At 42.0% G+C, this 27901-nt stretch overlaps 2 protein-coding genes across 2 annotated transcripts; one reads left to right on the forward strand and one right to left on the reverse strand.

The window, feature by feature from the left end:
• Nucleotides 1-4710: 4710 nt before the first annotated feature.
• Nucleotides 4711-16590, reverse strand: arcn1b (archain 1b). The gene is made up of 10 exons (XM_069676573.1): nt 16440-16590; nt 13249-13512; nt 10838-11017; nt 8580-8785; nt 8313-8474; nt 7931-8096; nt 6896-7043; nt 6678-6786; nt 6362-6566; nt 4711-4836 (listed from the first exon to the last, which is right to left on the reverse strand). Exons 1-10 carry the CDS (start codon nt 16440-16442, stop codon nt 4747-4749), a joined length of 1533 nt encoding a protein of 510 aa, XP_069532674.1. The 5' UTR covers nt 16443-16590; the 3' UTR covers nt 4711-4746.
• Nucleotides 16591-18382: 1792 nt separating this feature from the next.
• Nucleotides 18383-26784, forward strand: LOC138604579 (porphobilinogen deaminase-like). Its single transcript, XM_069676523.1, has 14 exons — nt 18383-18511; nt 20302-20355; nt 21102-21174; nt 22111-22160; nt 22366-22421; nt 23113-23190; nt 23598-23675; nt 23769-23844; nt 23996-24109; nt 24199-24237; nt 24381-24500; nt 24649-24702; nt 24860-24946; nt 25033-26784. The coding sequence occupies exons 1-14, from the start codon at nt 18488-18490 to the stop codon at nt 25204-25206; spliced, it is 1077 nt and encodes a 358-aa protein (XP_069532624.1). The 5' UTR covers nt 18383-18487; the 3' UTR covers nt 25207-26784.
• Nucleotides 26785-27901: the final 1117 nt, after the last annotated feature.

Consider the following 27901-nt stretch of genomic DNA (forward strand, 5'->3'; position numbering starts at 1 on the left):
CTCAACATCTGACTCTTCTTCTTCTGTCTCACCAACCGTCTGTCCGAAAACAAAACCTCATTTATACGCCAATAAATCCAAAACAATAGATGCACGCTGCACTGACTATTCTGCAGTGTCTCATTATAATATTCCCAGGCTTTAACAACTAGTTTGTCTTATTCTGTGAAGTTGATTTATTGACAAAAAAAGACCCTTAAGTGACTAAAAAAGCAAGAGACGGTTTGTGTTTGTTTGACCTTTGACCCCACGAGACTACTGAAAACACAAGCTGTAAAAACCGTCTACACTCAAAGAAGTCCACAGGCTCAGTCACTTGTTGTTATTAAAGCTGCTTCAGTTTCCCCATGACATTAAGATTAAGGTCTTTTTTTAATCACATACTGGCTGGTTTTTACCTTTACGCCGTTTTCTGGCCCGAAAACGACACAAAAAAGGTGTTTTATTAGGTTTTAGGTGCCTACCTCATGATTTGGAGGACCTGCGAGTTAGTTAGAAACAAATCTGATATTCCAAGAACGGCAAACCCACAAAAACAGGAGTTTTGCTAGTTAATTGCCTCGACCAAACCCTCTACCGCCCCCTGCTGACTGGCTGCAGTATAGCTCATAAGCCCCGCCTCCTCCATGTTAACAGATGGGACATGAGTCAAACTATAAAATCAAAATACACGCCAAAAACATTTTTCTCAAACATGGTTTCTGTCATTATAGTTAGTTCTTATCATGCTGATTTATGTCCAAGTGTTCATTTTTCTGACAAGTTTACTTTTAATTAGTTATTTGATGCTATAAAAAGGGGGTGTGGCCTCATGATTGACAGCTCTGTTGACAAATGGGGCTCCTGCAGCGTTCTGTTCCCGAGTAGCAGAGTAGAGGAGGAACGGCGAGAGGAGACGTAACTAACACTAACACTACAGTCATTGAACTTTCCATCAGCGTGAATTTCTGCTTCAGACCGACACAAGAAGCTGCTCTGCTGCAGACTGAGCCCACCTGAGGGCTCCAACACGCCAAGGCCACAAGGTAAAGGTGTGGTTTGGGTAGAGGAAGGGGCGGGATGTCAATTCAGCGGCTCCACCAGCCGAACTCTGGACACTCTGGATACAGATGTGCAAGATGGCAGCGCCCGCTCCGGGGGGGTTTTGGCTTCACTTTTGTACAAAGAGAGGAGGTGGAGACGAGTCCATCTTTATATACAGTCATTGGTTAATAGTAGAAGTACAGATCGAAAGCACTTCATGCGATGCACGGTTACAAACGAAGTGCCAAATGAAAGGGCTGCCAAGGTAAAGTGGTGAAAATATTCCAAATATAAAGTACGCTTAAACTGTTTTATATTGAGGACTTTGTTTTTAGCAGCTACTTGGTTGAGTCTTTTATATGCAGCTGGTGACGAGTAGGAAGAGGCTCAATTTAAGGGGCTCTGAATGCAAACAGTCTTGGAGTCACTTTAAGTCTATAAAGGAGCCGCTGCTTTAGCTGCACAGTAAAGATCAGACATGACTCATACATGTAGTTAAAGAAAGTGTGACTCAGAGCTCCATGTGTAGTCTGGCCCTCATACTTGTGAACGTACTCTGAGGAAAGCAGACAGGATGAGAGCGTTTAGGTGACTGTGGTGAGTCACCACAGGAGACACAATGAGGATGCAGGAAATACAAAATTTACACTCTCTAGCTGATCTTATCTTAACAAGAGTCCCTGCCTGAAGACTTATACATGGCGCCATCTGCTGGTGAGAGAAAGTAAGGCTTATATGACAAATTTTTAAACTCATTTTATCTACACTTGAGGTGTTTTAAACCGTGTTTATTGTGTCTGCTTGTATTCTCTTACACACAACAAATGACTCCACAGTTTCAACACACCCCCGTTTGCACAAACGTACGAGGTCCGGTTCAATGCTGCTTCACAACATGACATTTTCTTTTACAACCCATCAAAAGCTTAATGGAATAAAAATAGAAACATAAGCAGCCCTGTAAGCAACAAAGGAAAAACATCACTCTTTAGGCCAAACTGTGATGCAGAGACGACTGGGTCAGAACATCTCCAAAACTGCAGCTCTTGTCGGGTGTTCCCGTTCTGCAAAGGTCAGGACCGACCAAAAGTGTCCAAGGAAGGAAACCTGGTGAACCAGCGACAGGGTCATTGATGCATGTTGGCTGGCCTGTGTCGTCCGATCCAACAGAAGAGCTACTGAAGCTCAAACTGCTCAAAAGGTTAATGCTGTGGTGGTGTCAGAGCATCACAGTTTGTTGTGTATGGGACTGCGTAGCTGCTGACTACTGTCCAACACAGAAAGCGCCTATAATGGGCACGTGAGCATCAGACCTGGACCACAGAGCGATGGAAGAAGGAAACCTGGTCTGATGAATCATGTTTTCTTCTACATCATGTGGATGGCCGGATGCGTGTGCATCTCTTACCTGGGGAAGACGTGGCACCAGGATGCACTATGGGAAGAAGTTGAGCCGGCGGAGGCAGTGTGATGCTTTGGGCAATGCTCTGCTGGGACACGTACCACTTACTTAAACATTGCTGCAGACCAAGCACACCCCTTCATGGAAACAGTATTCCCTAATGGCAGTGGCCTCTCTCAGCAGGATAATGCGCCCTGCCACACTGCAGACATGGTTCAGGAATGGTTTGAGGAACTCGTTCAAGGTGTTGACTTGGCCTCCAGATTCCCCAGATCTCAATCCAATCGAGCGTCTGTGGGATGTGCTGGACAAACAAGTCTGATCCATGGAGGCCACACCTCGCAACTTACAGGACTTAAAGGATCTGCTGCTCACGTCTTGGTGCCGGATACCTCAGCACACCTTCAGAGGTAGATGACTCCATGCCTCGACGGGTCAGAGTCTGCATTTTAATGTAGAATCTCTAAATACAGATTACAACCACTACAGTATCATACATTGTTGCATTACTGATCATTCACTGTTGGTAAACTCCTGGTGCTCATTAATGCCGGGATCAGACTACACGAGATATTTGTCTTTCACGATGCCGTGTTGGTCGGGAGACTGGCGACACTACAAGTATGACGCCGACCAATCATCGTTCACGACCCAGCGCGAGTGCATAGGTCATCGGGGAGGCGGGGCAAGAAATTGTCAATCATAAATTTATGCGTCAGAGCACTCTGTCATCCTATTGGTCGTCAGGGAACACGTCGTAGGAGACGTCAAACTAGGAAGGAAAACACAAACAATTCTGACTTCTGGTCGGGGTGTCGTGGAGCGTCCCAGACGGAGCATCGCTGTTCTTCAATTATGTTACACTACACGTCCGTTCGTTGTTCCCGTTCATAATCGGGCTCGACGCTGAAAATTTGTTGTCAAAACCAAATCGTGTAAAAATCGGCCTGAATTCGTGCAGCCTGATCCCGGCCGAGCTTATCATGTGCATTACCAACACAAAGACCCGAGCCAGACGTACATTTTCAATAATACATTTTATTCCATTAAAGATTCTTTTTTCTAATTGTACACTGGAATGTTAAGATTCCCCCTTCAGTAATTTAGTTAAAAATGCTCAAATCTAGTCATTTTCAACCCCGCGTCCACACAACCATTGCTAAATTGAAATTTGGGGAGTACAAATGAAAAAAACAAACAAGAACATGAAAGACAAATGTTATATGTTGAATAATGCTCATGTACTGTGATATTGTAAGTAAAGGATGACTGGGTGGATGAAGAGTTTAACTGTGTGATCCCTGCTCTCTCTCTCTCTCTCTCTCTCTGTGTGTGATGCTAACACACCTCAGATCTAAATCGCCTTCTTGAGGGATGTCAGATTAGCGGCTTGGATGTTGTTTCTGGGCTGCGTTCAAAGTATGCTCTGTGAGATCTGAGGGGCTGATCGTCGGGACTCAGATGAAACATGGCGAGTGAGGAGTGGCTGCAATGGTGTTACGGGAAAACAAAGATTATAAGAGAGATCAACAGATGTCATAGGTGAATGTATAAATTCTGCTCTTTACTGTCAAAATCCAGATTAGTGGTAAACAACGACAGAACAAGTAAAAAATATCTAAAATAAAAAGGACACGTTTAGCTCTTGATAACCGCAGACAGAACAGACGACACACCGAGCACAGAGCCAGATTTTCCTCTAACGAAGGACTCCTCGCGAGAAAGAAGAAAGTGAGATATCAATAGATCAAATCACGATAGATTAAAGATGCTCATAATGATTGACAGCTACAAATCTGTTATGGATAAAAAGAACCAGAAAAGAAAGAAAGCAAAGAACCCCCGTTAAAGATTTATCGATCGAGTGTGAAGAAGAAAAAGGTTGTGGAGGATGCTAAACTACCAGCGCTCGTTATCTCTCGTGGAGGCTGACACGCCGCGGCCTCCGCAGTCATCCTCTACTTAGTCCTTTTTACAGTTCAGCTCAGCGAACACAACAGCATCAGTGTAGGTTTTTTTTCTTTTTGTGTGTGTTTGTTGGTTTTTTCCTGTTCAATTAACTCTATATATAGATGATCCTCTCTCATACAAACATATAAATACACCACCGCTGCTCTGCTCCACCACAGGAAGAGGCTCTGCCAGGAGGGCTGACGTAGTCCTGTCGATGTACACAGTCTCTGAAATAGTATACAGGGTGGGCAGGCAAGAAAATCTTCAATCTTTCTCTGTAGCATAGATTTGGACTTTTTTTGTTGGTGATTTTTTTTTTCTTGATTTTGTCGTTTTCTCTGAATATTTTTTTTTCCTTTTTTTTTTTTTTACAGGATTTCATATTTGTCGACCACAAAGGAGGTTTCTGAAGAGAATCTAACGGAGCTGTCGCCGTCTACGTAGGTCACTTTGGTAACCTGGAAAAAAGGAGAAAACACAGGAAACATTAGAAGGAGTATTATGAGCACAATTAGCTGCTTTACTTTTATCTGCATTGTTATTCATGTGTTACAATTCTTAGGGCACATACAGTTCAACTGACAACACACATCTTGACATGGATCCCTCATATACCGTAAAACTATTAGAGTCCCTTTTACTCGCAGGCAAATAAACGCCGGCCTCAATTAGAAGCTTGTATACATTTATGTTTTATCTTCTCACTCAAACGCCACACATCACATTTACTGGTCGCCATGACGGCACAGAGAAATTATCCCGAGTGAGAGAAAAAGCTTCCACTTCTGCCTGAGAGCGACGGTATAAAGGCCGTAACGTGTAGTGATGGGAGGAAGAAGGTAAACGATTAGCTGGAGCTTAATATGTGCGCGTGAATCCACAGCAAGTACGGCCTCTCAGAGTCTCCCGCATGTTTCTTGGAAAGTCTGTTGTTTGTCTCCAATTAACTCTCCACCTGTTCTCTCTCTCCACTTACCGATATCCGAGTCGGTGGCAGAGAGCTGAACGAGGTACGGTAAAAGAAGGAGGGAGGTTTGTTTGTTATATGTAGGGATGGGTATCGTAAAGATTTTATCTGTATTACTACTCTTATCGATACTGCTTAATGATCCGGAACTTTAACGGTATTCTTTTTGTTATTTTATAAGAGAGAAAACGAAAATTAAGAACATTTTCTGAAATTTAAAACAATTATTCACAGCAACGTTTAGAACAGATCACTATTATAGACTCCAAAGTTGTGATGATGGAAATATAAATCACATTTAGCTGTCTGGTAGTGGGCGGGGCTTATCAATTAACCCGGTTCGTCCCATGTACTAAGTTTGCTGGGTAACGGCGTCCAGTGAGAAGCATGGCGCATGTCTCTGCCTGAATGTGAGGCACTTCAGACAGCTGTTTGGACAGATCGCTCGTGTTTCTGCCATCGTAACAAGCAGGATCTCTTGTGTGCGCGCCTGTGTGTGTGCTGTCTCCCTGAGTGTGAGAGAGAGCTGTCCCTGCCCCTCACACACAGGCTCCACGAGAGAGATCTCATCTGGATTGGGAATGTGCATCACAGACGAATGTCTTAATCTTAGTGCAAATTAGAAACGGTTGCTGAGATTAAATGTGTAAGAACGTTTTTGTAGCGATAATAAACAGGACATTTATTTTCTTAATTTCTCCAGTACCGAAAGCAGAACCGATAATGTCGGAAGTTTATCAATACTGCGCTATTTCATAATTCAGCCCCAGGGCCCGTTTAATACCGGGTTTCGGTACCCATCCCTAGTCTTGAAATGAAATCATGAAATGCGGTGACTTTTGCAGATTTTCCCTGAACATTATAGGATCATAAAAGTAGACTTCATGGCAGAGCAGTTGTTTTGGATTACATCAGGCTTCACATGTTCATCTAAGTTTAACCCTGAGTGTACATGAAGCCAGTGGTTAAAAGATTCAGAAACCCATGACAGGAAACGCTCGTCTCCAGTGACCCACCTGGATGTCGCAGTAGTTGCGTTTGGACACAAAGGACACGTTGATGGGGAAGAAGTCGTTGGGCTGTCCGGCGATGCTGAACTCCAGGCTGCCGGTCTTGTTGTTGGCATCGATGACAGGTAGGCACCACTCCAGGACGTTTCGCCTGCTGTCGTGTTTGTACTCTCCATCCAGATCGCCGATCACAGGAGCTCCCACACCAGACCTGCAGAGGAGAACAACACAAGTCTATAGATTACCTTTCATCGTTCACAAGGTTGGCTGGATGTGAAAAACTAATTCAGAGCGTATCCGCCTGTTTAGTAGATGTACTTACGGTACAGGGATGCTGATGACCACGTCGTTGAGCTCGAGGCTCTCCTCCTGAAGCTCGTATTCAATGTTGACATCACAGCCAGTGCCACTCTCTGAAGGCCAGCAGTTTACTGTAGACGGAAAGGACAGTCACTTTATATCTCATTGTCACTGTCATCATCCCATCGAGCTGGCTTCACTCCACCAGTTCCCTGATTAAGCACATGTATTAGCTCTTACTGGTTAGAGGTATGAGGGACTCGTCTGTGGTCTGTAGTCTCCACTTCAGCACTCCAACATCGTTGTTGAGGGGGAAGGACTTCTCCGGGTTCTTCAGGCCGATCACCGATTCGGCTGTGAACAACTTCTTGTCCACGTTGGGATGTGTCTGAGGAGACGAGACAGAAAATACCAGCTTGTTAAACTAAGAGAAGTTATGTGTCAACGCATGTTCACAGACAGTTTAGGTCCTTTACAAGACAGGAAATAAAAAGGACAATCGTTTGTTTAGTTTATGTTGTAATGTGGTGTTTTTCCTCCCTTCTTATTTCTCTGATGAATTAATTTGTGGTATTCTTCTCCTCCAGCTTGTCTTCCATTTTACGTTTCTATATATTGTCACTGTTGGGCGGAAACCTCACTGTTTTTTTGTTAATAAACACTACGTTGTCACAGTTGGTGATATCGTCACATCGCAGGACGTCAGATAGTGAAGCAAATTAAGTGAAACACGTCGAGCTGCTACTTTATCGTTGCTCGGTGCAAAACGAAATCACACCAGTTTTGCGTTTTAATAAGAATAAGAAAACCTTTATTTATCCCACAGTGGGGAACAGCAGCAAAAAGACAGACATCAAAGAGCACACGCGGTTCACACAGTGCACAATATATAACTGTTGAAAACAACTCTAAAACATCTCGTTGCATGATATTGTTTGAGGAGTTGCTGCCGTCAGAGATCATGTCGGGAGGATGATCGAGGCAGACGCTGTTAAGCGAAGGCGGCTTCTTGTCATCAGCTGCACCTTGCCCCAGTGCTCCTTAACGCTGAGGCTACGTAAACAGCAGAGCGGACGTGCCGCAGAGTGTTTACTTATAGCGGCTACACCTGGAGCGCACACACGGCGTGAGGATGCGTGCTGACAAGAAGTAGGATATGGTGAGCTTACGTTTCAAAAAGTTACTGTCACCGGGCAAAAGTAAGTAAGTAATATCTGCATGACATAACTACAAGCTATACTGTTGTATGGCCTAACATTGTCTTCATGTACGTACTTGCAGCTGCAGTCCTTTGTTGTCATTATTGTTGATGATGAGGCGGATACGTCCGTTCTTATCGTCTGTGACCCGGAGCGTCACCAGGCCCGTCACCTCCATGTTCTGTAGGCCACCGTCACGGCCGCAAGCCAGTATGATCTTCTCCTCTACACGCAGATGTACGCTGGAGGGGAAACAAACACAAACACAAACTCATTTAGTATTATGCTAGCAATAGCTTCAAAAACACTAGCTGGAATTATACTGCATGAGTCTGCTGTTCCTTTCTTTGAACTAGAAAGCTGAATGGCTGACAAAGGCAAACAAAGTAGTCCTGAAGGAATCCAACACCATACCGACACAAAGCTAACGACTGCAGATAAAGATGCTGCATATGTACCTCTCCACGTTGACTGGTGGTGGAAGAGCTTTAGATACATCGGAGCCTCTCTTTCCTGAGGATGGCATGATGGTTTCACCCTCAGACTTGAGCTTGTCCACAAAGTTGTCCACCTCTTTCCCTTTAGCGCCCAGTTTCAGAGCCTTGCTGGGTCCACTTGGTCTGCAAAGAAACAAAAACACCATCTTTGAACAGTGGAAAGAAAAGAGCATCAACATCTAAACACTTCCCATCATCATAACAAGTCATAAATATTCCCCCTTGTACCTGACTGGAGCAGCTGTGATCTTGGGCTTCTCGGGCTCGACGATGGTGTCTGTGATGATGGACCCTGAGGAGACGCTGGTCATGCCGCCGCTGCCGAAGCCGCCGAAAGCTGGCACCTTCTTTCCGGAGCGCTCGGCGTCCCTCCTAGCCTGCTGCAGCTCCTTGGCCTTCCTCCTCATCTCCGCCTTGGCCTCTCTTTCTTGAGTCTACAAAAAAAACATTGAGTGATTATGGTAACACTCTGACAGACATAAATTATTGCAACAAATGTTTTAATTGCCTCAAACTAAAAGAATTTTCAATCTAGTGTTATAAGAGACACCGGTGCTTCCTGCTGCTAAAGCTCACAATCTGTAGGTGCAGGAAAAACATCCAGAACATCAGCACGAAAAACAGCACTGTGTGGTGCAAAGTACATTTTCTGTCGCCCAAACATTACCTGCACTGCACTTCTAAAAGCCTGAAAGCAACTCAAACAGCAACAGAGCAGTTCGAGTTGGTATATCAGCTTTCAATAGCCCTTTTAACATTGGACTAAGCCATGCCTGCGTAAAGCCGCCCCAGCGTTCTGGCAATGCGGAAGCAAAACGTGCGCGAGGTGTAAACAAACAGCGCGAGCTTCAAATACACACGCGCCGCCGAGCCGCCCTGCCGGCTCCACTGTTTCCATAGACGCCGCTTTGCCTCTGTTATTACTTCCGATGCTCAGAGGCGGATCGACTTCGCCCCACCATTCAGCCTCCGTGCGTTCTACACAGAAGACGGAACGTAACAGAGGCGTAATAATCCCGCCTTGAACTGGCAGCTTAAAAAGGGTTAACAACTCTAGTGCAAAGGAATCTGGGTGTTTGTTTTCCTGTCGCAGAGAATTGAAGACGACTTGTAGTGCCGGCATAAACTTGGTAGCCACAGGGAGCTACTTGCATGAAATATTTGGTTGCCGCAGAGTAACGCTTTGTAGACACAGGCCATGATCAATGTTGAACCCTGTGGTGCATTCACTTGACGAGCTAAGAATCTCACTTTTCAACTAGTGTTTAGCTGACAATGGCATTTGCGAGCTACGCTAAGCTTAGATGATAACGTCTGTGAGTCTGGATGGATTAGTTGACGATGAAAAAAAAAAAAATGCTTGCTAACAATAAAAACAAACACATGTAGAAAGAAAGAAAGAAAGCAAAGCGAGATGGGTAACAGCTGTTATTGATTGTAGATCTTGTTGAAAAGGAAGGTTTTGAGCAGTTTTTTTAAAAGGAGGAGGTCAGAAAGGTACTGAGGGGCCAACGCATGGAGGGATGCAGGGACCTGACCGGAAGCCAGTAAAGATGGATGAGGGTGGGGGTGATGTGCTGCCATGGATTGGTGCAGGTCAGAACCCTGGCAGCACAGTTCTGCACACACTGGAGCCTGTCCAGGGATTTTCTGGGTATCCCAGACAGGACTCCATTGCAGTAGTCCAGACGTGTGCTAACGCTGACGATTGGTTAGGTGTCGGCACCAACACGGCTTGGTTTGATTAAGAATGAGATTGTGGTTTGGATTAAAACAATAAGTAACTGTCGACATGGGACACAAACAGCGGACTCCTGTACTCCTGGGTGAAACGAGTACATTGCACAGGGATGAAAGAGCTTCTTAGAGGAACGCCCAGACTGCAAACTTTGAGGCAACAAGTACCAGCCAATCAAATCACAGAAGTAAAGGCCAATCACAGCACAGGAGGGTGGGATTACACAGGGGTCTTTTGGGAAAAAAATAGAACAAACAATAACCAAGATCCCCTCATGAACCCAGTGTATTGCAAATGTGGCCCCTAGTTCTGCCCCTGGCTGCCATGTTGTCGTGTTGTTTACTTAGTTAATGAAGCTGAAGGAAGGGAAGGCTCTTGGGAGCGCACATAAGCTTATCATCCTTTGGAAATTCCCAGCAAAACGGAGTCATTTACGAAGAGATCAGGCTGTTACTGGTAGCCGAGAAAGAGGGGAAAGCTCCTATTTTTAAATTCATGTTAAAATCCTTTTACACATCGCCAATAGAAAGCCTTTAATATGTAGATTGCACTGCATAGTCGCATTAACAGGTGAAAAAAAGAATGCACACATAAAATGGATTTATGCACACATGGAGATGTTTAAAGCCTATCTGCCATGTGGTAAAGTGCAGACTTTGTATAAGATCTGTGACCTGATTTCCTCACAGGTATCAGTAAACTTCATTTTATCCAGTAAATATGCACATAATGGAGAGTGGGATCTCACCTCTCTGACAGCACGGAAAACCTTCTCCTCGTGGGAGTCCATCTCTGTGAAGGTTCGGATCTGAGCCAGGTTCACGTTCTCTCTGTAGCCCAGCGCCACAATCTCATCGAAGGCGAAGATCAGGTCGAAACAGTGCTCCGATATCTCGCTCTCCTCCAGCACACGACAGTATTCTGGGATCTGGAACAGGAGGAGAGGCAGAGACGAATAAACAAGAGGGAAGGTGTAAACGTTAGGCACAGTCTGCAGTGACATAAAACACACAGTGTGTGCTAAACGTTTAACTGCATACTGATCATGACGTGTATGACACTTGATAAAACACAACCAAACACTGTGAGGTTGTTTAAGCAATGCATTTCCTGATTTCTGACAAGACAACTTTAAATATGTCAAAAAAGGAGCCTTTAGCTCTGAAAATGAACGAAAGAACTTTGAAGTTTTGAAATATAGATTTAAGACTCTGAAGGATTGAGCAGTAATTGTAATCTTTTAAAACTTTAAATCTTTAAAAAACAGTGTGAAATGAGGTTTTCTGCTCGTCTGTTTGTAATACAGAAAAGGTACATCAAACAGATCCCAACAGTTTGAAGAAGGAAAGAGGTGTCAGATTACTTGAGCAACAATGACCTCAACGAGGAAATTAAGAGAACAAAGCAGTGCAGCATGGGCTTCTGATAAAAGAACTAAAATAAATGTGCTTGGCCAACAGATCACAACTTTACAGCATGTAGTCAAAATGTTGTCTTTGCTGTTACCTAGAGACGAGGGAAGATTTTATTATTTTTTGGGCCTTTTAAGCCTTCACTCTGAGAAAGAGGACAGTGGAGAGTAGGGATGGGTCATGAATTTCAAATATTCGACTATAAACGACTATCATCTCATCTTAAAATACGTTTTTTTTTTCTGTTGTTTCTACCGGTGCCTGGATGTGATGCGGTACAACCGCCAGATGGTGGCTGGAGCGCATCTGAAAGCTGAGTACCATTAAATAACAAAAGAAGAAGAAAGCATTAGTGCCAGGTGCCGGTAAAACAAGTGTGGTGCTGTGAGTTTCGGCAGCGGAGAAAAATGCAGAGGCTTCTGCAGCCGTCAAAGAGTTCTGTGTGGAACTCATCGAAAATAAGCGAAAATGAGGTCAAGTGCAAACTTTGAAAGGTTAAAGGTAGCATATCAGAAGTCTCCAACAACTATGCACAGTACGACTCTCTGATTCTCACCATGATCTATGTATTATGTAGGGAAGATGCACAGTTTTTTATGCTTCATGTTTTCTAGGAGTTCTTGCAATACACTCTCTCCCTCATGTCAGCATGTATTTGCACGCACGTGGGCCAGGGGAGTCGATCTTCTAAAATAGCGGAATAGTTCCCAGTGAATATCGATTAGTATTTTTGCTTGAAATGCCCATCCATAGTGGATAGTGTTGGAAAGAGGGGAAGAGAAAGGGGGATGACACGCGGCAAAGGGCCGAGGGTGGAAGTCGAACCCGGGGCCGCCACATTGAGAACTGTAGCCTCAACCACTGAGCTAAACCCACGCACCACAACATTTGATTTTTGCCAATATCTTACATGTTGATATTTTCTAACTCGTTTAGGGCAATAGGATGCCAATATATGAACATAATATTGTACTAATTGCAGAGACCAATAAGTCTGTCCTGGAGTGGAGTTAACTTATTATTACGACTGCTGCTACAGAAATAGCCAACCAGCAGATGCAAAGGACATCTTATTTGAAGATTTTAAAGGTGCATACCGCCATCTAATGTATTTGGGCGTGGGGTGTATGGCCTTAGATCGTCTGTTTGAACACAAACATTAATTTAGGGCCAATGCCAATACACACTTTTAAAGTTTTTATGGGCTTTATTCACATGCCAATGTCATTATGTATCCTTACTACAGATAAAACATAAAAAGACAAAAAATACAACATATTTTAATTAAATATAATAGACAGACTTTAGTTGTATTTTGTCTGCGTTTGTTTTTAAATTACAGCATGTGTCTCGTGTTCAAGCTGCTAAGATCAGATTAAAAACATCTAGAAATGGTTGTACCTATCTTTATTTCTGAATTATAAAAGTGGACTTCAATCCTTTTTGTTCATAGACATGCTATTTATACATACTGGAATGCTGGAGGCTGCTAATGTAATGTGCATGTAAGAACAACTTAAAGGAGAACAGATAAACCATATGATAATGCATGTAATGAATGTGTGAATAAGTAGACATCTATTACAAGCAATCATCTTCATTTATAATAATTACCGACAGACATGTAAATAAATAAAGTAATTGTCATTAGTCACACTGCCACTGTGACATTAACTTTAAATCACACTGAGGACAGATGTAATCTTCTGTCGGTACATGAACAGAAACAGTTTTAGTGTTTCCTCACCACCCGGGAGAAGAGTCTGAGCGTCTCCAGGTCCTCCAGGATGTTGCTGTTCTTGGTGGTGATGAGGACCATGTAGAGTTTCTCCAGCGGCTGGTACACATAGCGAACACTGTCTGTTTCCACAAAGGTGTGCTGCTTGCCCGTGTTCATCAGTTTTGGGAATGCAGCCAGGAGACCCTCGATGCGTGTCCGGGTCATTTCGACAAACTGACGCGATACAATGGCCTTGCCGGCCTTGGTGCACACCGCCGCTGCCAACAGCACCTGCAGGTGAGGAAAAAACATAGAAGTTACCGACCCCGCATTAATGTGCGAATAGTTCAAGTTCCCAAGTTGGGAAGTTGTTCGTCCAACTTTGGTGTGATCCCGAGCTTCAAGTCGTAATGTGGAAACAACATGGACGCTATAAAAAGAGATGTGTTATACTTTTTATTTGCTTGGACAGCAAATAACGTTTACATTATAAAACCATATCACAAATGACGTGAAAAAAAAATTCAATATAGGAATTTAAAAAATGTTACCATCAAGCCATCATTTACTTTGGGTCATCCTTTTTCTGTGTGGCATCAAATCTGTCAACACGAGTACCAACATTTTCTCCAACTTTACCAGTTGTAGGTCTGACTTGTTGGAAACTGACTATTTTGACACCACTTCAATGCAGAGTACGTGCTTACAGACTTAAATATTATAAGCACATTAAACTTTTATAGTTTGTTTAAGCATGCAGTAAAGGGGCTAAAGGAACTTTCTAGGGAGAGCAAGTCTTGCCAAGTTAAACATCATCAAACATAATTTTGTCTTTGGACAAAATATTAGAAGCTCGGACTGATCAAACCCCCTTACTATGTGAAGTCTCGGTCAAAGGATTGTTGGAGTAGCTGGAAACTAGCTTTACAAGCTGATATTCTTTTATAATAATTGATGCAATCACTGGTAATATGACAATGACCAAATTTGACAATGGCTGGAAGGTAATTAGAAGACGTCAATTGGTGTTTACTATGAGTACATCAAGAATGGGATTGTCAGAGGACAAAAAAAGCAGGAAAACATTGCCAAGTAGTCTAGTTTTAAATGAAACTACAACGGTTACAAAGGTTAGTAAAGTCTAATAACTAGGGCTGTCAAAGTTAACGCGACAACAGCATGTTAACGCACATCACCTTTAAAGCCACTATTTATTTTGACGCGCGATTAACACATGCACGTTCTATTATATATATATTCGGACCCTCCGCCCGCCCCGTAGTTTGTGAAATCAGGAAGCGATGCGGTGGTAATGTAGCAAACAGAAACAAACCTCCGTGAGCAGAAATGAATAAAGAAAAGGGTCTTTTAAATGGCAAGTTCAGACTCAAAGCCCTGCTAGATGGTTCTCTGGACAAGACAAAAGTTATTTGTATTTACTGTTGATGTGAACTGAGTTACCACCGGAGTACGTCAAGTCTTAAATACCACTTGCTGGCCAAGCACAGAGCTGATGCAGAGAGCCCAAGGTTGTGAAAAATGTCTTTAAGTGATTCAACTTTGACTAAAAAGACATTATTTTGATCTACTACTGCAGACTTCATGACTTATTACTTAGGAATGTTACACTCAGGTCAATATGCCCGTCTGTTGCTTGTTGGGCTTCAGTTTGCCATATTATGCTTCCAGCATATTTTTTGAGCAAGCAGTACCTTTGAGGTTATTCTGTAGAATATTCTGGACAGTATTTGTCATTGCTTTGGAATGTTGCAATAACAATAAACATACATTTGCACAAAGGCAGCATATTTGTCCATTCCCATGTTGATAAGAGTATTAAAAACTTAAAAAATATCTCTTTAAGGTAATTTACAACAGGTAAAAAAAAATGTACGATTAATCAGGAGGTAACTATGGATAACCATGCGATTAATCGCGATTAAATATTTTAATCGATTGACAGCTCTACTAATAACCTACTCCTTGCTCGTGGGAGTGAACATGGAGCGAACCATAGAGGGAGGCGCTGTTAATTAACATGGACATTAACATGCAGAAAAGGGCTCAGGCTCAGCCCAAGCAAAAACGGAAACTCCGTACTTTTTATTTGTCATGTATTTAATTCACACAGGATTATCCCAAAATAGGCTTTACCATGTGGTTATTTCATATAGACTAATTATTTGTTAAATTAGCAGAAAATAAGCTATATCGTGATATATATCGATATCGAGATATGGAAAATCCTATATCGTGATATAGCCCTAATCTCATTTGCAGTCCCTTGCTAGAGAGCTGACTAACAAGACTCGCAGTCTGACACATTACATTTTAATAGTAACGTGTATGTGGTTTGTGCTAGTATAACGAGTACTTTGTATGCAATTGACAGGAAAATGTATTAGAAATCACAGTTTAAATTTTCACCATTTTCTTTAAACTATTTGTGTATTTGCGAAGTAAAACCACCCTACAATCAGCAAAACCTTGAATGGTAGGCTATTTGTTGAGACGTTCTCATCACAGCTATGGTGGAACATACAGTACATACTGTTACACTGTGTCAATAATAGTAAAGGAACATGCGTAAACATATAAGGTTGGTTTAATATAGTAGACTTAAAATAAATATACCGTTTATTGAACTCTGGTAACGAGATAAGGGAAGTGCATTCATTCCACGTTGACAATGGCTAAAGTTAGAAATGAAAGAGACCGACTGCGATGGATCTGAACTTGATACGAACAACACTTGTGGATAACATTGACAGTCCAGAATACATGTTGCAGCATCTAATAGCATACCAAAATAATAATACATATGTTTAAATGAGTAAGGTTATAAAGAACGGTTCAGTGTTGTATTGTCGGGGACAATATGACAGCAGGTAACGTTAGCTAGGATCAGGCTAATGACAGGAGCGAAAGCTAGCGCTAGCTTAGTTAACGTCAGCAATGTCTGCACACTCAGTGCCGCCTACTCACCTGTAATTTGAGTCTGCATATTAAAAAGACGATTGACTTTATACCCGATTATCTCGACTTAATAAAACGTTAACACTGTCAGTCTAGTAAAAAGCACTATATTCTAATTTCGCTCCTGAAGAACCAAGCTAACTGATACTTAGCTCAGCTAGCTTCCAGGTTAGCCAATGTTATGATGATTGCTAGGCCCGATTAAAGCCAAAGAAATAAGCAAATTTTCCACCGTTACTCACCATTTTGGTCTCTTTCTAGTGTACGACGATCTTCCAACTCTCGTTTTTCTCGCTGTGGTGATTTCTAGTTAGTCTAAAATAGCACGGTGCGACTATACGACTGACTTCAAGTTGTGTGATTGTTAGCTAGCTAGCGTCAATATGGCAGCAGTACAGAGCCACGTCTCCACCGGAAGAGCAGCGCTGGATCAGCCCACCGTGGAAACCAATGACGTGGGCCCCAAAATGTCGGCCCTGTTGAATAAATAAGTTACTCCTACCATAAGTTACTACTTCCAAATGCATTTCTTCCTCTTAATAGCATCTATCTGATGGTGCCAACCATTTACGAGCTCCATGCACTGAAAAAAATAATTGAGGCTAAATGTGTTTATTCAAGAATTATACATAAAAGTAAGGCATTTCAAATAGGTTATTCTATCTCTTATTATAAATATTTTGTCTTTTATACACATTATGTTTATGTAAAAATGACCCTTAACTCTTTTGTATAACTTTGCACTACTTTAATTTACTCAAACCTGTCTAAGTTATTTAGTTTATTTACACTGACTCACAGTGTTTGAACATTGAACATTGAACATTGAATGTAATAAAATTAGATGGAAATGTTTCTATGTAATTGAAATACTTAAAGTCACCATTTAGGCTAAATACATTTTTTGAGTGTGTCTCTTTTTGATCTACTTTTCTTCTGTGTTAAAGAAGCGATGGTAGTAATCAGTGATGTGGCAGTTAATGGTTAATTATCTAATGAATTAATATTTTAGACATTAAATTAAATTAGTAATAGCTCAACTGGGACAAAACTGGGGCCTTGTTTATTGGCACTGAGGTTCAGAGATACAAAGACTCTCCATTAATAGCATTTATAGTAAGGCCTTTAATTGAGCTTTATTTATGTATCATTAGAAATCAATTTACCTTTTAGTCTTGCTTTTAATCTAGTTTTGTTTATATGTCTGCCTTTTTATTTTATGTGACCTATTACTCTATTTATTTCATTTTACATTTTTAGTCTGGGTTTTAATTGATTTTTCAATTTATTTATCTGTGTATTTATTCATGTTTGTGTCTGTTGTTATTTGTTTTTACTGAACAGTACTACAAAGACTTTTATCAATTGATTCTTCATGTTGGATAGGGTTAGGAGAGTCATTATGTACGGAGCACATTGTGTTGCATTCTATGAAAGTGTTTCTCAAATAAAGTCTAATTGATTGATTGAGTGACCTAATCATTAATCATTAATCCTAAACATAATAAGTCATCTATAAGTGATTATATTCACAGAGAAATCAGTGTTGCAGTTGCCTTTTTTGGTCACCAGATGTCATTATTGTGCTTGACAGCTATGGAAGCACACCATCAGCTCTATTTATTCAGCAGGAGGATGTAGGAGATTGTCTTAGGTTTTGCTCCTTTTTCGAGCATATCCCGAGAGAAATTGTGCTGTTCTCAATCCTATTTAGGCTACTTCCCTGCCCAGATACTGTTTAAATTTCTCCTTTTTATGGTATCTTCCTATTGAAGTAGTGGCTACAGGTGTGGCACTTGACATTCAAGTCCAAAGTTGAAGTACCAATAGTGTGTATGTATGGCCACATCATCAGGCCACGTCTGAAAAGAATACACAGGCTTTAAAATGGGCCTAATCCTTGTAATAGTCTCAATATAGCCTATTCAGTAGCAGTCTTCATGTAAGTCTTGCAAATTTTCTTCACTTTGAATAAATATTAGGACTTAACAGCATATAAAAAAGACAACCTTGCATCCAACATGTTAGAGCCGTAATGTAGTAATGTAGTTATATTTCACCGGGAGACTCTCTGCATTCAATTCGAAGGAGGAAACTGACAGACGGAACAAGGAAATGACCTCTAGGCGGTCCAATGACATCACGCGTTCCGCGTTCATTCATAGTAAAGCTTTATGAAAGCGCAGCACTGACTATTTCCAACGTTTTCATGTGTTTTTAATGGCTTCTGCGTTGCTAAAAACTCGCTGTTGATTCGTACGCTATCGAAAGAGTGAGCTGGATCAGTGACATGTCGGGGGAAGCAAGCTCTCCGGTAAGTTTTACTAGAATTGACCCGGTGTTTGGCAGCATGCATGAAGCACCTTCAGTGCTAGTTGGAGGTGGAGAGCGCCATTTCCGCATGTGCCGTCATTTGGAGCGCGGTGATTGGATAATCTTTGTGTCTGTTTCGTCGATCTGTTCTCCCATTGGACGATTGAATAGCTATGACGTTTTTGTCAAACGTTGGCCGTTGAGACTAGAAGAAGTAAATGAATAGTCACTTTTAAGGGTTCATTTAGTCAAAGTACCGCTTTTACCAGGCAGTTCACCTACTAAGTTAATAAACTGCTTTATCAAACTGGATGAATCTCATTTTAAAATTGTGAAAGCTGAAAACGTTACAACAAGGTTTAGCCAAATTGTTTCCCTGTTCAGATGCTAAGAAATGCAACCAAAATGTTAGCCAGTGGCACCTTATAATGTATCAAATCGTTTTACTTTTCAAGTGGTGAATGTTTAATGGCCTACATTCAAGAAGAAACGTTTGGTATTTTCTCAACTTTTATATCCTTGAACGACAGTTTTACCACCCGAGCGTCATTGCCTGCGACCATCAACCTAACGTGTGTTTTGAGACCATAATGTATCTGTCTACGAGTCTACGAAACACACCAAGGTTATAAATGTTTATCAGATTAAGTGCTATGTGTCACTCTTTATCAATGCCGAATGGAAGAGCGCAATCTACTGAGAACTGTAATGAGTCTTGTTTATAATTAAATAACTTGACGATAAGCAAACCAACATTGAATTGATAGATTAAGTGCAGTTTTGACATAGACACAAGAAAGAATAAACGTAAAAACGTTGTTTGTGGAACACAGTAACCAATAATTATAGAAAGGGGAAATTAAATATATAGATAAAACTAGTTTTATATTATTAAATAGAATTTGGTTCATTGTGGAGCTATTTTGTATTTCATTCTGGCAAAATGCCTTTTTTCCAACATCTTATTGTTTCCGACCAGTCTAAGCATTTCAGCCATCAGCTAATCACAAGCCTGCAGTGTCTCTTCCAAGGCATGGCCATTAAAATACATGTCCTTTAATACACTTTCCTTTAAACTAGAAAAGCGCTATATAAATGCAGTCCAAAACTGTTCTTTTAGGATGTAACTTATACAGATATTCATTGTTTTTCAAGATGATTATTTTTTGCCAGGTCTCACAGATTTAAAAGGACATTAGTTTGATTTGTACACATTTAAATGTTCTTTGACGTTTAATGTGGTTTGTATCTACTTAACAAAGACACACAGTGACAAATATATACTATTCAGAGGAGGAACTGCTACAGACCGCTCTATGTAATACAAACCCTGTGACCACACCTCAAACACAAGACCCATCTAAGCTGCCCCTCCCTGCCTTTATAACGGACTCCATGAATTGGCTTGCTTATCACTGGGAACCAGAGATATCTTGGGGTGGAGGTCCTGGAGGAGGAGGAGTAATCCGGTAAAAAAGACCACTGTTCAGTATCTTGAGTCTATATGACCTCAGCACATCTCCTTACCGAGACACAGCAGGCAGGCAGAGGACACAATAGCCTGTACAGTGCACACGCTCAGTGCGGACACTGAGAATTATGGAGGAAGGACCTTACAAGTACATCAGGGTGAGGCGAGCAGAGAAAACGCCTCAGCACATTCATAAAGTAGTTACAGAGGAGGTTGTTACTGTTTCAGGCCGATTGAAGGACATCAGTAACATATCTTTAAGTGTTTCGGCACAAAGTGAGATTAAACTCTTTTGTCTGATTTCTCTTTTGTCCCGGCAGAACAGGAATGGAAAGGTCAATCGGGTCATCCGGATCGGAACCCGCAAGAGTCAGGTACAGTCCTACTTTCATTCAAACCATGAGGTTAACTTTAAATGTGCTTTGGTTAACATTTTAAACATTTAGACAGTGTGGCTTTTACATCATTGCAGATTTAAATATTTGTGATTTATTTAAGTTGTAGCTTAAATTTAAATATGACCCCGACACAGCCTCAGTGTGTCAGTGAAACGTGAATTATCTAGAGCTGCAACTGTTAATCTATTGAAAGAAAAACATATATTTTAATAATAAATTAAGATTAGAGTTAGATCAGATTAAGTTTCTGTGATTTTTAAAGCTATAATGTCAAACATTTGCTCATTTTGCTGCTTTTTTACGTAAATAAAAAAAATATTTTTGGTTTTTAACTGTTGATTTGATAAAAGAAGACATTTAAAGACGTCTCTTTGGGCTCTGGGAAATTCCGATGAGCATTTTTCCAAACATTTTGAGAATTATTAGACTAAATGATTCATCGATTAATCTTAAAGAATAATCAACAGACTGATAATCGTTAGTCGCAGTCCTTGAATTATCTGATGCTGCCTCCGTGGTGGTTCAGATACAGCAGAGCGACACGTCTGAGGCTCTTCTCACACAGATAACAACGTTGTGACTCAACAATGTTTTTTTAAGATAACTGTTCTTCCTCCAGTCTGTCAGACTGATTTGATGCTCTCTGCCTCTGTGGTGTTTTTAAACATTTTTACTGCTATAATGCTGCTAAAGTGAATCTCTTCTGTGTTCTTCTGTTCCAGCTGGCTCGTATCCAGACCGACAGCGTGGCCGACATGTTGAAAGAACTGTACAGTGACGTCGACCTGGAAATAGGTGAGAATCATCGCAGCCTTTATTTTCTGTCAGAGGCGTTTCAGCTGCAGCTTGTGTCTTCATTAGAGCCTCATCAATAAACCGTTCAATCAAATTATCAGGCCGATATGGGCCTGTCACAGAAATATCTGTATCAACATATATGTTTCTGTTACTCACTGATATGAGAGTGTTTGTTATGTGATCATAAATGAAAAGACAAATAACTTATTGATCCCAATTATATTTGTCATGATTTACACACATGTTGTTTGTCTGCTAAAGTCCCATTAGTAAAGTACAATTCAGTATTTTAATGTGAAAGAGCTCAGTGAGCGACGTCTCTGTCTTACGTAACAGAAGTCATCAACACCAACATGGCTGCCACCTCGGCGCCTTTCACCTTGTTTCCTTCAAATGAGACAAATAGTCAGCGTGTGTTTTTCTCGCCTCTGTTGAATCAGTTCTGATCTTCTGTGGGGACAAAATGTTTCTCTCCTTTGACTGATTTCTTTCACTGATCGTTCCCTGAAAAGTTTTAAACAGAAGTGAAAATCACTGCGTGTCCAGTCACGTTGAGAGCTGCAGCTAAGCTAAAGGAGCATTAGCCAGTTCTGTTAGCACGCAGGAGATCTACAAGGTTTCTTTGAGTGTTAAACCAATATTACTTTAGCAACTAGTGGCTGTGAAGTCTTTCTAAAAGAATAACAATTATAATTCTCTGCCATCGTACGTTTATTTTTACAAAATCAGCCCATGCTGCTCCACCAGGAGGGCAGGGACTCAACAACTCATGTGACACGTTAAGTCAAAATGCAGTCGTCACTTACACAATATTATTCCTTCACATTAACAGAGGTTGTTTCCACGTCTGAAGCAGTGTTGTGTTAAAAGTGTGGCTGCTCGATGGTGCTTCCTGTCACCTGAAAATCCTCTTTTGTGTTTTCTCTCTTTCAGTCGGCATGACGACGACCGGAGACAAAATCCTGGACACAGCTTTATCGAAGGTGAGGCTCGTCATGACGCAAATATACTTTATGAACACACACGTCGACCTCCACCAACATTCAAGAGGACGATAAAGAACAAACTCTTGAGCTCTAAAACTCACAGGCTTCAGTGTCACTTCATGCTTGCTCCTCATTGTAGGATTGATTTGAGGTTTAACTTGATCAATGTAAAGTGAGAGAAAATGTGTTTGTTTGTTTTCAGATCGGAGAGAAGAGTTTGTTCACCAAAGAGTTGGAGAACGCTCTGGAGAGGAACGAGTGAGTGTGACGCTGTCATCTGTGGCTGACAGCACGCAGGCTTCACACCATCGCTTCACCAGCAGACACCAACCGTCTTTACACACTCGACTGTTCAAACTAAAAACATTTTTACAGCAGAAACATCTTTAATAATGTCTGACTTTATATGAAATGCAGCTTTTAGCCCACGCCAGGCCTTTTTATAATCCACAACATCCTCTGAGACGTCAATGAGAGCTTCATCTAGGACTCAAAATAACTGTTGTTTTAGTTATCGATTAAACTCCAGATTATTTTCTCAATAAGCAGATTCATCTTTTAGTCTTTAAAATGTAAAGTCACGTCTTCATTGGTTTAATTTGTCCAACTAACTGTCCAAAACCTGACGATTCTTCATTTATTGTCCAAAAAGACAAAGAAAAGCTGCAAATCGTCACATTGAAGAAGCTGGAACCAGAAAATATTTGACATTTCTGCTTGAAAAATGATTATTAATTGATTATTAAAATAGTTTAGGATTCTTTCAATGAATCGCTGCAGCTCTTCGTGCCCAGAGAAACCCTCTGACTCGCTCCGCAGCCTCAGATGTAGCAGCTGTTTCTCTTCTGAAGCGGCTTTGAAGACGTAAAGCTGAATGGCTGTTTTATTAAACACCGTGAGACCTTGAACGCAGCGTGTACATCTGACCGTGCTCTTGTGTGCCCTTCAGGGTCGACCTGGTCGTTCACTCGCTCAAAGACCTTCCCACCACGCTGCCTCCAGGATTCACCATCGGGGCCGTGCTGAAGTGAGTCACACACACACACACACACACACACACACAGTGTTCAGTGTGTCTGTGTATGTTCTCTATGTGTGGAGACTGTTTGATGCTTTAAAGGGTCAATAGGTCAACTTTCAGTCAGAAAAACCTTCTAATGCAGCAGTTCGATTATTATTTAAGTTTCCAGCTTCATTCTAAAGACTTTATTTTCACTTACTGACAGTTTCAGCTCCTCAGAAAGTTTGAACAGGCTGAGTTTAAATCATTTTGCCACAGAGTGAAGATCGTGACCTGGAGCTCAGTACAAGTGGAACATGTCTTCACTTACTGTCTCTCCTGCAGGCTGCTTTAGTTCTTGTTGTGATGCTTATTGTGGTTGTTATTTGAGCAGCTGTAACCACTCAGTGTCGTTTGCTTCCTGCTGCTGTCAGGAGAGAAAACCCCCATGATGCAGTGGTGCTACACCCGAAACATAAAGACAAAACTCTGGAGACTCTGCCAGAAAACAGGTGCAGTCCCACAGATCCTTCCACCTGTTGTGTTTGTGTTCCCTTCGCATCATAAGTGTGGATAAGCTGACCTCCTTCTGTGTGTTCGTGCAGTGTGATCGGCACCAGCTCGCTGCGCCGCGCCGCTCAGCTGAAGAAGAGATTCCCCCACCTGGACTTCAAAGATATTGTATCTTTTTAAAGACTCTCTGGCTGCAAAATGAGCGAGTTGTTTAGATTTCACTGCCCCACAAACTGTTAGTTTACAGGTTTAAGAAGCTTTCAGGGTGCTAGTGAGACAGAGTGGTCTCTCAGTTGTTTTCCTGAGCCGTCGTCTGCAGCGCGGGAACCTCAACACACGTCTGAAGAAGCTGGATGAGAAGGACGACTTTGCCGCCATCATCCTGGCTGCTGCCGGCCTCAGGAGGATGGGCTGGGAGAACCGGATCAGCCAGGTAGGTACAGTTTTAATCGTCTAAAGTCGACTCTGTGAAATCTGCGGGGACATTTTATCATCTGACTGTCTGATCTGTTCCTCTGCTAGATCCTGGGGCCTGAAGACTGTATGTACGCTGTGGGACAGGTATGAACGACGGCTGTATATACGACTGACACATACGAGTGTGTTTACCTTGATGTGGCTACAAGTCTGGTGTGTGTGTTGATTTGTTCTCCCTACATGTGTGTGTGTTGATTTGTTCTCCCTACATGTGTGTGTGTTGTCAGGGGGCTCTTGCGGTGGAGGTCCGAGCCAAAGATGAAGACATCCTGGAGATGGTGTCTGTCCTCCATCACCCTGACACTGTGCTGCGCTGCATAGCTGAGAGAGCCTTCCTCAGACACCTGGTACACACACACACACACACACACACACATACACACATTCACACACACACACACACACACACACACACACACACACACACACACACACACACACTCTCTCGCACTGTATGAATATGGAGGTGACTGTGTGTTAAACTGTGGTTTGTAGGAGGGAGGTTGCAGTGTTCCAGTGGCTGTACACACGGAGGTGAAGGACTCCCAGGTGAGACTGCTACACAGATACCTGCTTCTGACACACACACACACACACACACACACACACACACACACACACACACACTTAATAAAAGGATAAAGATCATCTCGCACTGTAAAAGTATAAAACATGAAGGTGAAACTGTTTGATGTTTCCGTCCCAGCTCTACCTGACGGGGGCCGTGTACAGCCTGGACGGATCAGACAGTCTGAAGGAAACCATGCAGACGAGCGTCGCTGCGTCTGAAACGGTAACAGCTGAGCGCACAGAGTAGAGACCGGAGGAAACGTGTGATCAGTGTGAAGTCTTTAACCAAACTTTAAATGTGTGCGACAGAGCTCGGAGGAGGTGGACGAGCGGCTCCAGCGAGTGGGAGTCACAGCCAGCAAGATCTCCGGTGCAGCCCAGGACCGGGCCGAGCGGCTGGGGGTCGACCTGGCCAACTTACTGCTGAGCAAAGGAGCCAAGGAGATCCTGACGGTGGCCCGGCAGCTCAATGATGCCAGATAGTCCTGCCCGGGCTGAGGGGCGGGGCTCTGGGAGGAGTGGGCGGGTCAGTCACAGCCTCATGTCCAGTAGATGTTGTTCTTTTAATGTTACATATTTGACAGAGATTTAAACACTACCTGGACCAAAGTCGTGCTCAGTGCGGTGCTCTGCTGCTACGTCTGAAACACTCCTGGTTTTGGTTCCAGCCTGTACTTACACACAGAACCTCGTAGAACCTCCTCCTGAGCCGTGAAGCCTGACTGGGATTATCAGAGCGAAACACCAAACTGCCTTCACACGATGTCACAGCTGTTACAGAATCATCACTGGCTGAGATTCAGTCCTTCATTCATCCGATCTAAACTCAAAGAGTCAGTGAGTTCATGTTCCCGAGTTCTCCATCAGACCTTTCATGAGCCTGATTCCTGTTATTATGTCAAGTTTTAACAAAAAGGCCTCCTGAAAAATAAAAGTACTTATTAATGTAATTAATGTATTTAATTCGACCTTTTCTTACAAATATGATGTCATTTTCTCTTAATCTGTCCTATAGACTGTTTATAAGATGCGGACGTAGCTCCAAGTTTGACATTTCGGCCGTGATCATATTTGGACGAGAGGGTTGAGCTGGGAAGGAGCGAGGGGTTAGCAATCGCTTAGTGACGAGCTAACACTTGTGATGTCTATTTTATTCTAAATAATCTTTCTTCATCGGGCTGTATTTAAGAAGACTTGAAACTAGAGATTGAGACAATAAACTCGTCAGGAAATGTTTACTGAGGTGATAAATTGCCGTAAATGAGAATAAGTCGCTCCCTGCTGGCTGTAAGCAAGAATGCAGGTTAAAGGAACTTCCACATCTGCTTTTATTTTGAAACAAAGAGGCCACGTCTACTTCGTATAGTCAGTCACAGTCATACATAAGTCATAGATTCAAGATACAGAAGTCATCACGATAAGAATATAGATTCTGGTGAATGTAACGCTCGCTGTAAAGTTCATCCACAGATAAACTAAATTTTATGAGGCCTCAAGTTTCAGTGTGTTTATGAAATAAGCAGAAAAAAAGAATTACAACTTTTATCTTTGCTGAAATCAACAACAAGATGCTGTTCTCCACATATCAAACCTGAAGTGTTTACAAAAGCAATAGATTCTCTCACCTGTCGACCTTAACGTCTAATGAAATCAATAAATACGTGTTCAGTGCCATCGTTTGTCTTTAGTTCCTATCAAAGTGCCGTCTCATATTTGCCTTGAAGAGAACAAAGCCTGTTTTTTCTTTAATCACAGTGAATCATTCTGTATCAGTATTCCTTCTGTACGCTGACTGTGACACCAGGTTTTTTTACACTTCATTTAAACCTCCACCCTCAGTGACAGGAAGGCGACGTCGGCCATGTTTGTTTTAAAGCTTTAATTTATGTTTGAACTAACACACCATGTTTCTGTATTTAGACTCTTTATTACAGAACTCCTGTTGTATCAATCTGTTAAAGACAAAATGTTTGTGACTTTTTGTTTTCCACCTCATGAGAACATAAAGAACAATTAAACCTCTGATGTCTAAATGTCAATAAAACTTTGTGTTGAACCAGTTTTTGTGTCTTTGTTTTTACTCACTTCATCAGAGGACAGCTCAGACGCAAGTTGATGATGAAACAACAGTCCGTTTTAATTCTTACAATAATGGGATTTAAAAAAATAGAACAGAACATTTCTTTGCTTGTGTCAATGTTTTGTAAAATCAAAAAATAGAAGCAGCATAAATTTTTCAGTTAATACCTCTAAACCGAGGAGGAGAAGGGTCTCCAGCCACACTAGCACCTTAAAAAATAACTGTTAAAGGGGGGTTCCCAAAGACATTAGGATTCATCCTCTGAGCTATGAAGGTCTATAACTAAATCTAGAACAGATTTTATTGTTGTGGACTGTTGTGATCCTCGGGCTCCAGTGTGTTTGTTTTGTTCTTTTTGTGGTGCAGTTTCTCTCTCGTCCGTCCAATAGGTCCATGTGAGACGTCACCTGTTTTTGGCGACGTCACCTGCTTCTTCAGAGGGATTTCCCTCTGGGCAGGGCCTCCGTACCGCCCTCCTTTGGCAGTCATCCGGTGTTCCCCAGTTCCACCTCCCTCTGTCCCTCTGTCCTTCTGCTTCTTCCACCAATCACCTGCTGGCTGTTCCCTCGATGTGTTTTTGTTTGGGAACTAGTGTTAGTCTGTGTATTCTTTTCTCATTCTGATATTCGCACCACATTAAGGTCATTCCCTTTGTGATTTTCACACTGGTTTATGTGTGGCTGTTATTATGTATTTTTGTTTGAGCAGGTAAGATTAAAGTTCGTCAACAAGGATTTTATTTCATTCCATTTTGTTTTCTTTTAACGCAGCAAGTCGGAGCAAAAGAAATGAGGTAGAAAGATGTTCTTGTTCCCTGCCTCACCTGAGTCCTCTTTTTGTTGCACATTGGTTAAAGAAAGCTTTATCGTGTGTTCTTTGAGTTGTTCAACAATAAACAGCTTGTTTGCCTGAGTACATGTGCGTTATGTTGCCTCCCTTATCCCTCGACTTTTACTGGGTTGTAACATGGACCTTCCAACGACCCAGCCTCGCTATGACTGGAGCCGCTCTTCTAGCATTGCTTAAAATAGCGGCAACATTTTGCCGCTTCTCCATAATTTAGGGGGAAAGGTTTGCTTTCTTACACAATATTGGCAA

Source organism: Semicossyphus pulcher, unplaced genomic scaffold, assembly GCF_022749685.1.
Source record: "Semicossyphus pulcher isolate SPU_LCO1_2020_fin unplaced genomic scaffold, fSemPul1.0.p SCAF_26, whole genome shotgun sequence".
NCBI lineage: Eukaryota > Metazoa > Chordata > Actinopteri > Labriformes > Labridae > Semicossyphus > Semicossyphus pulcher.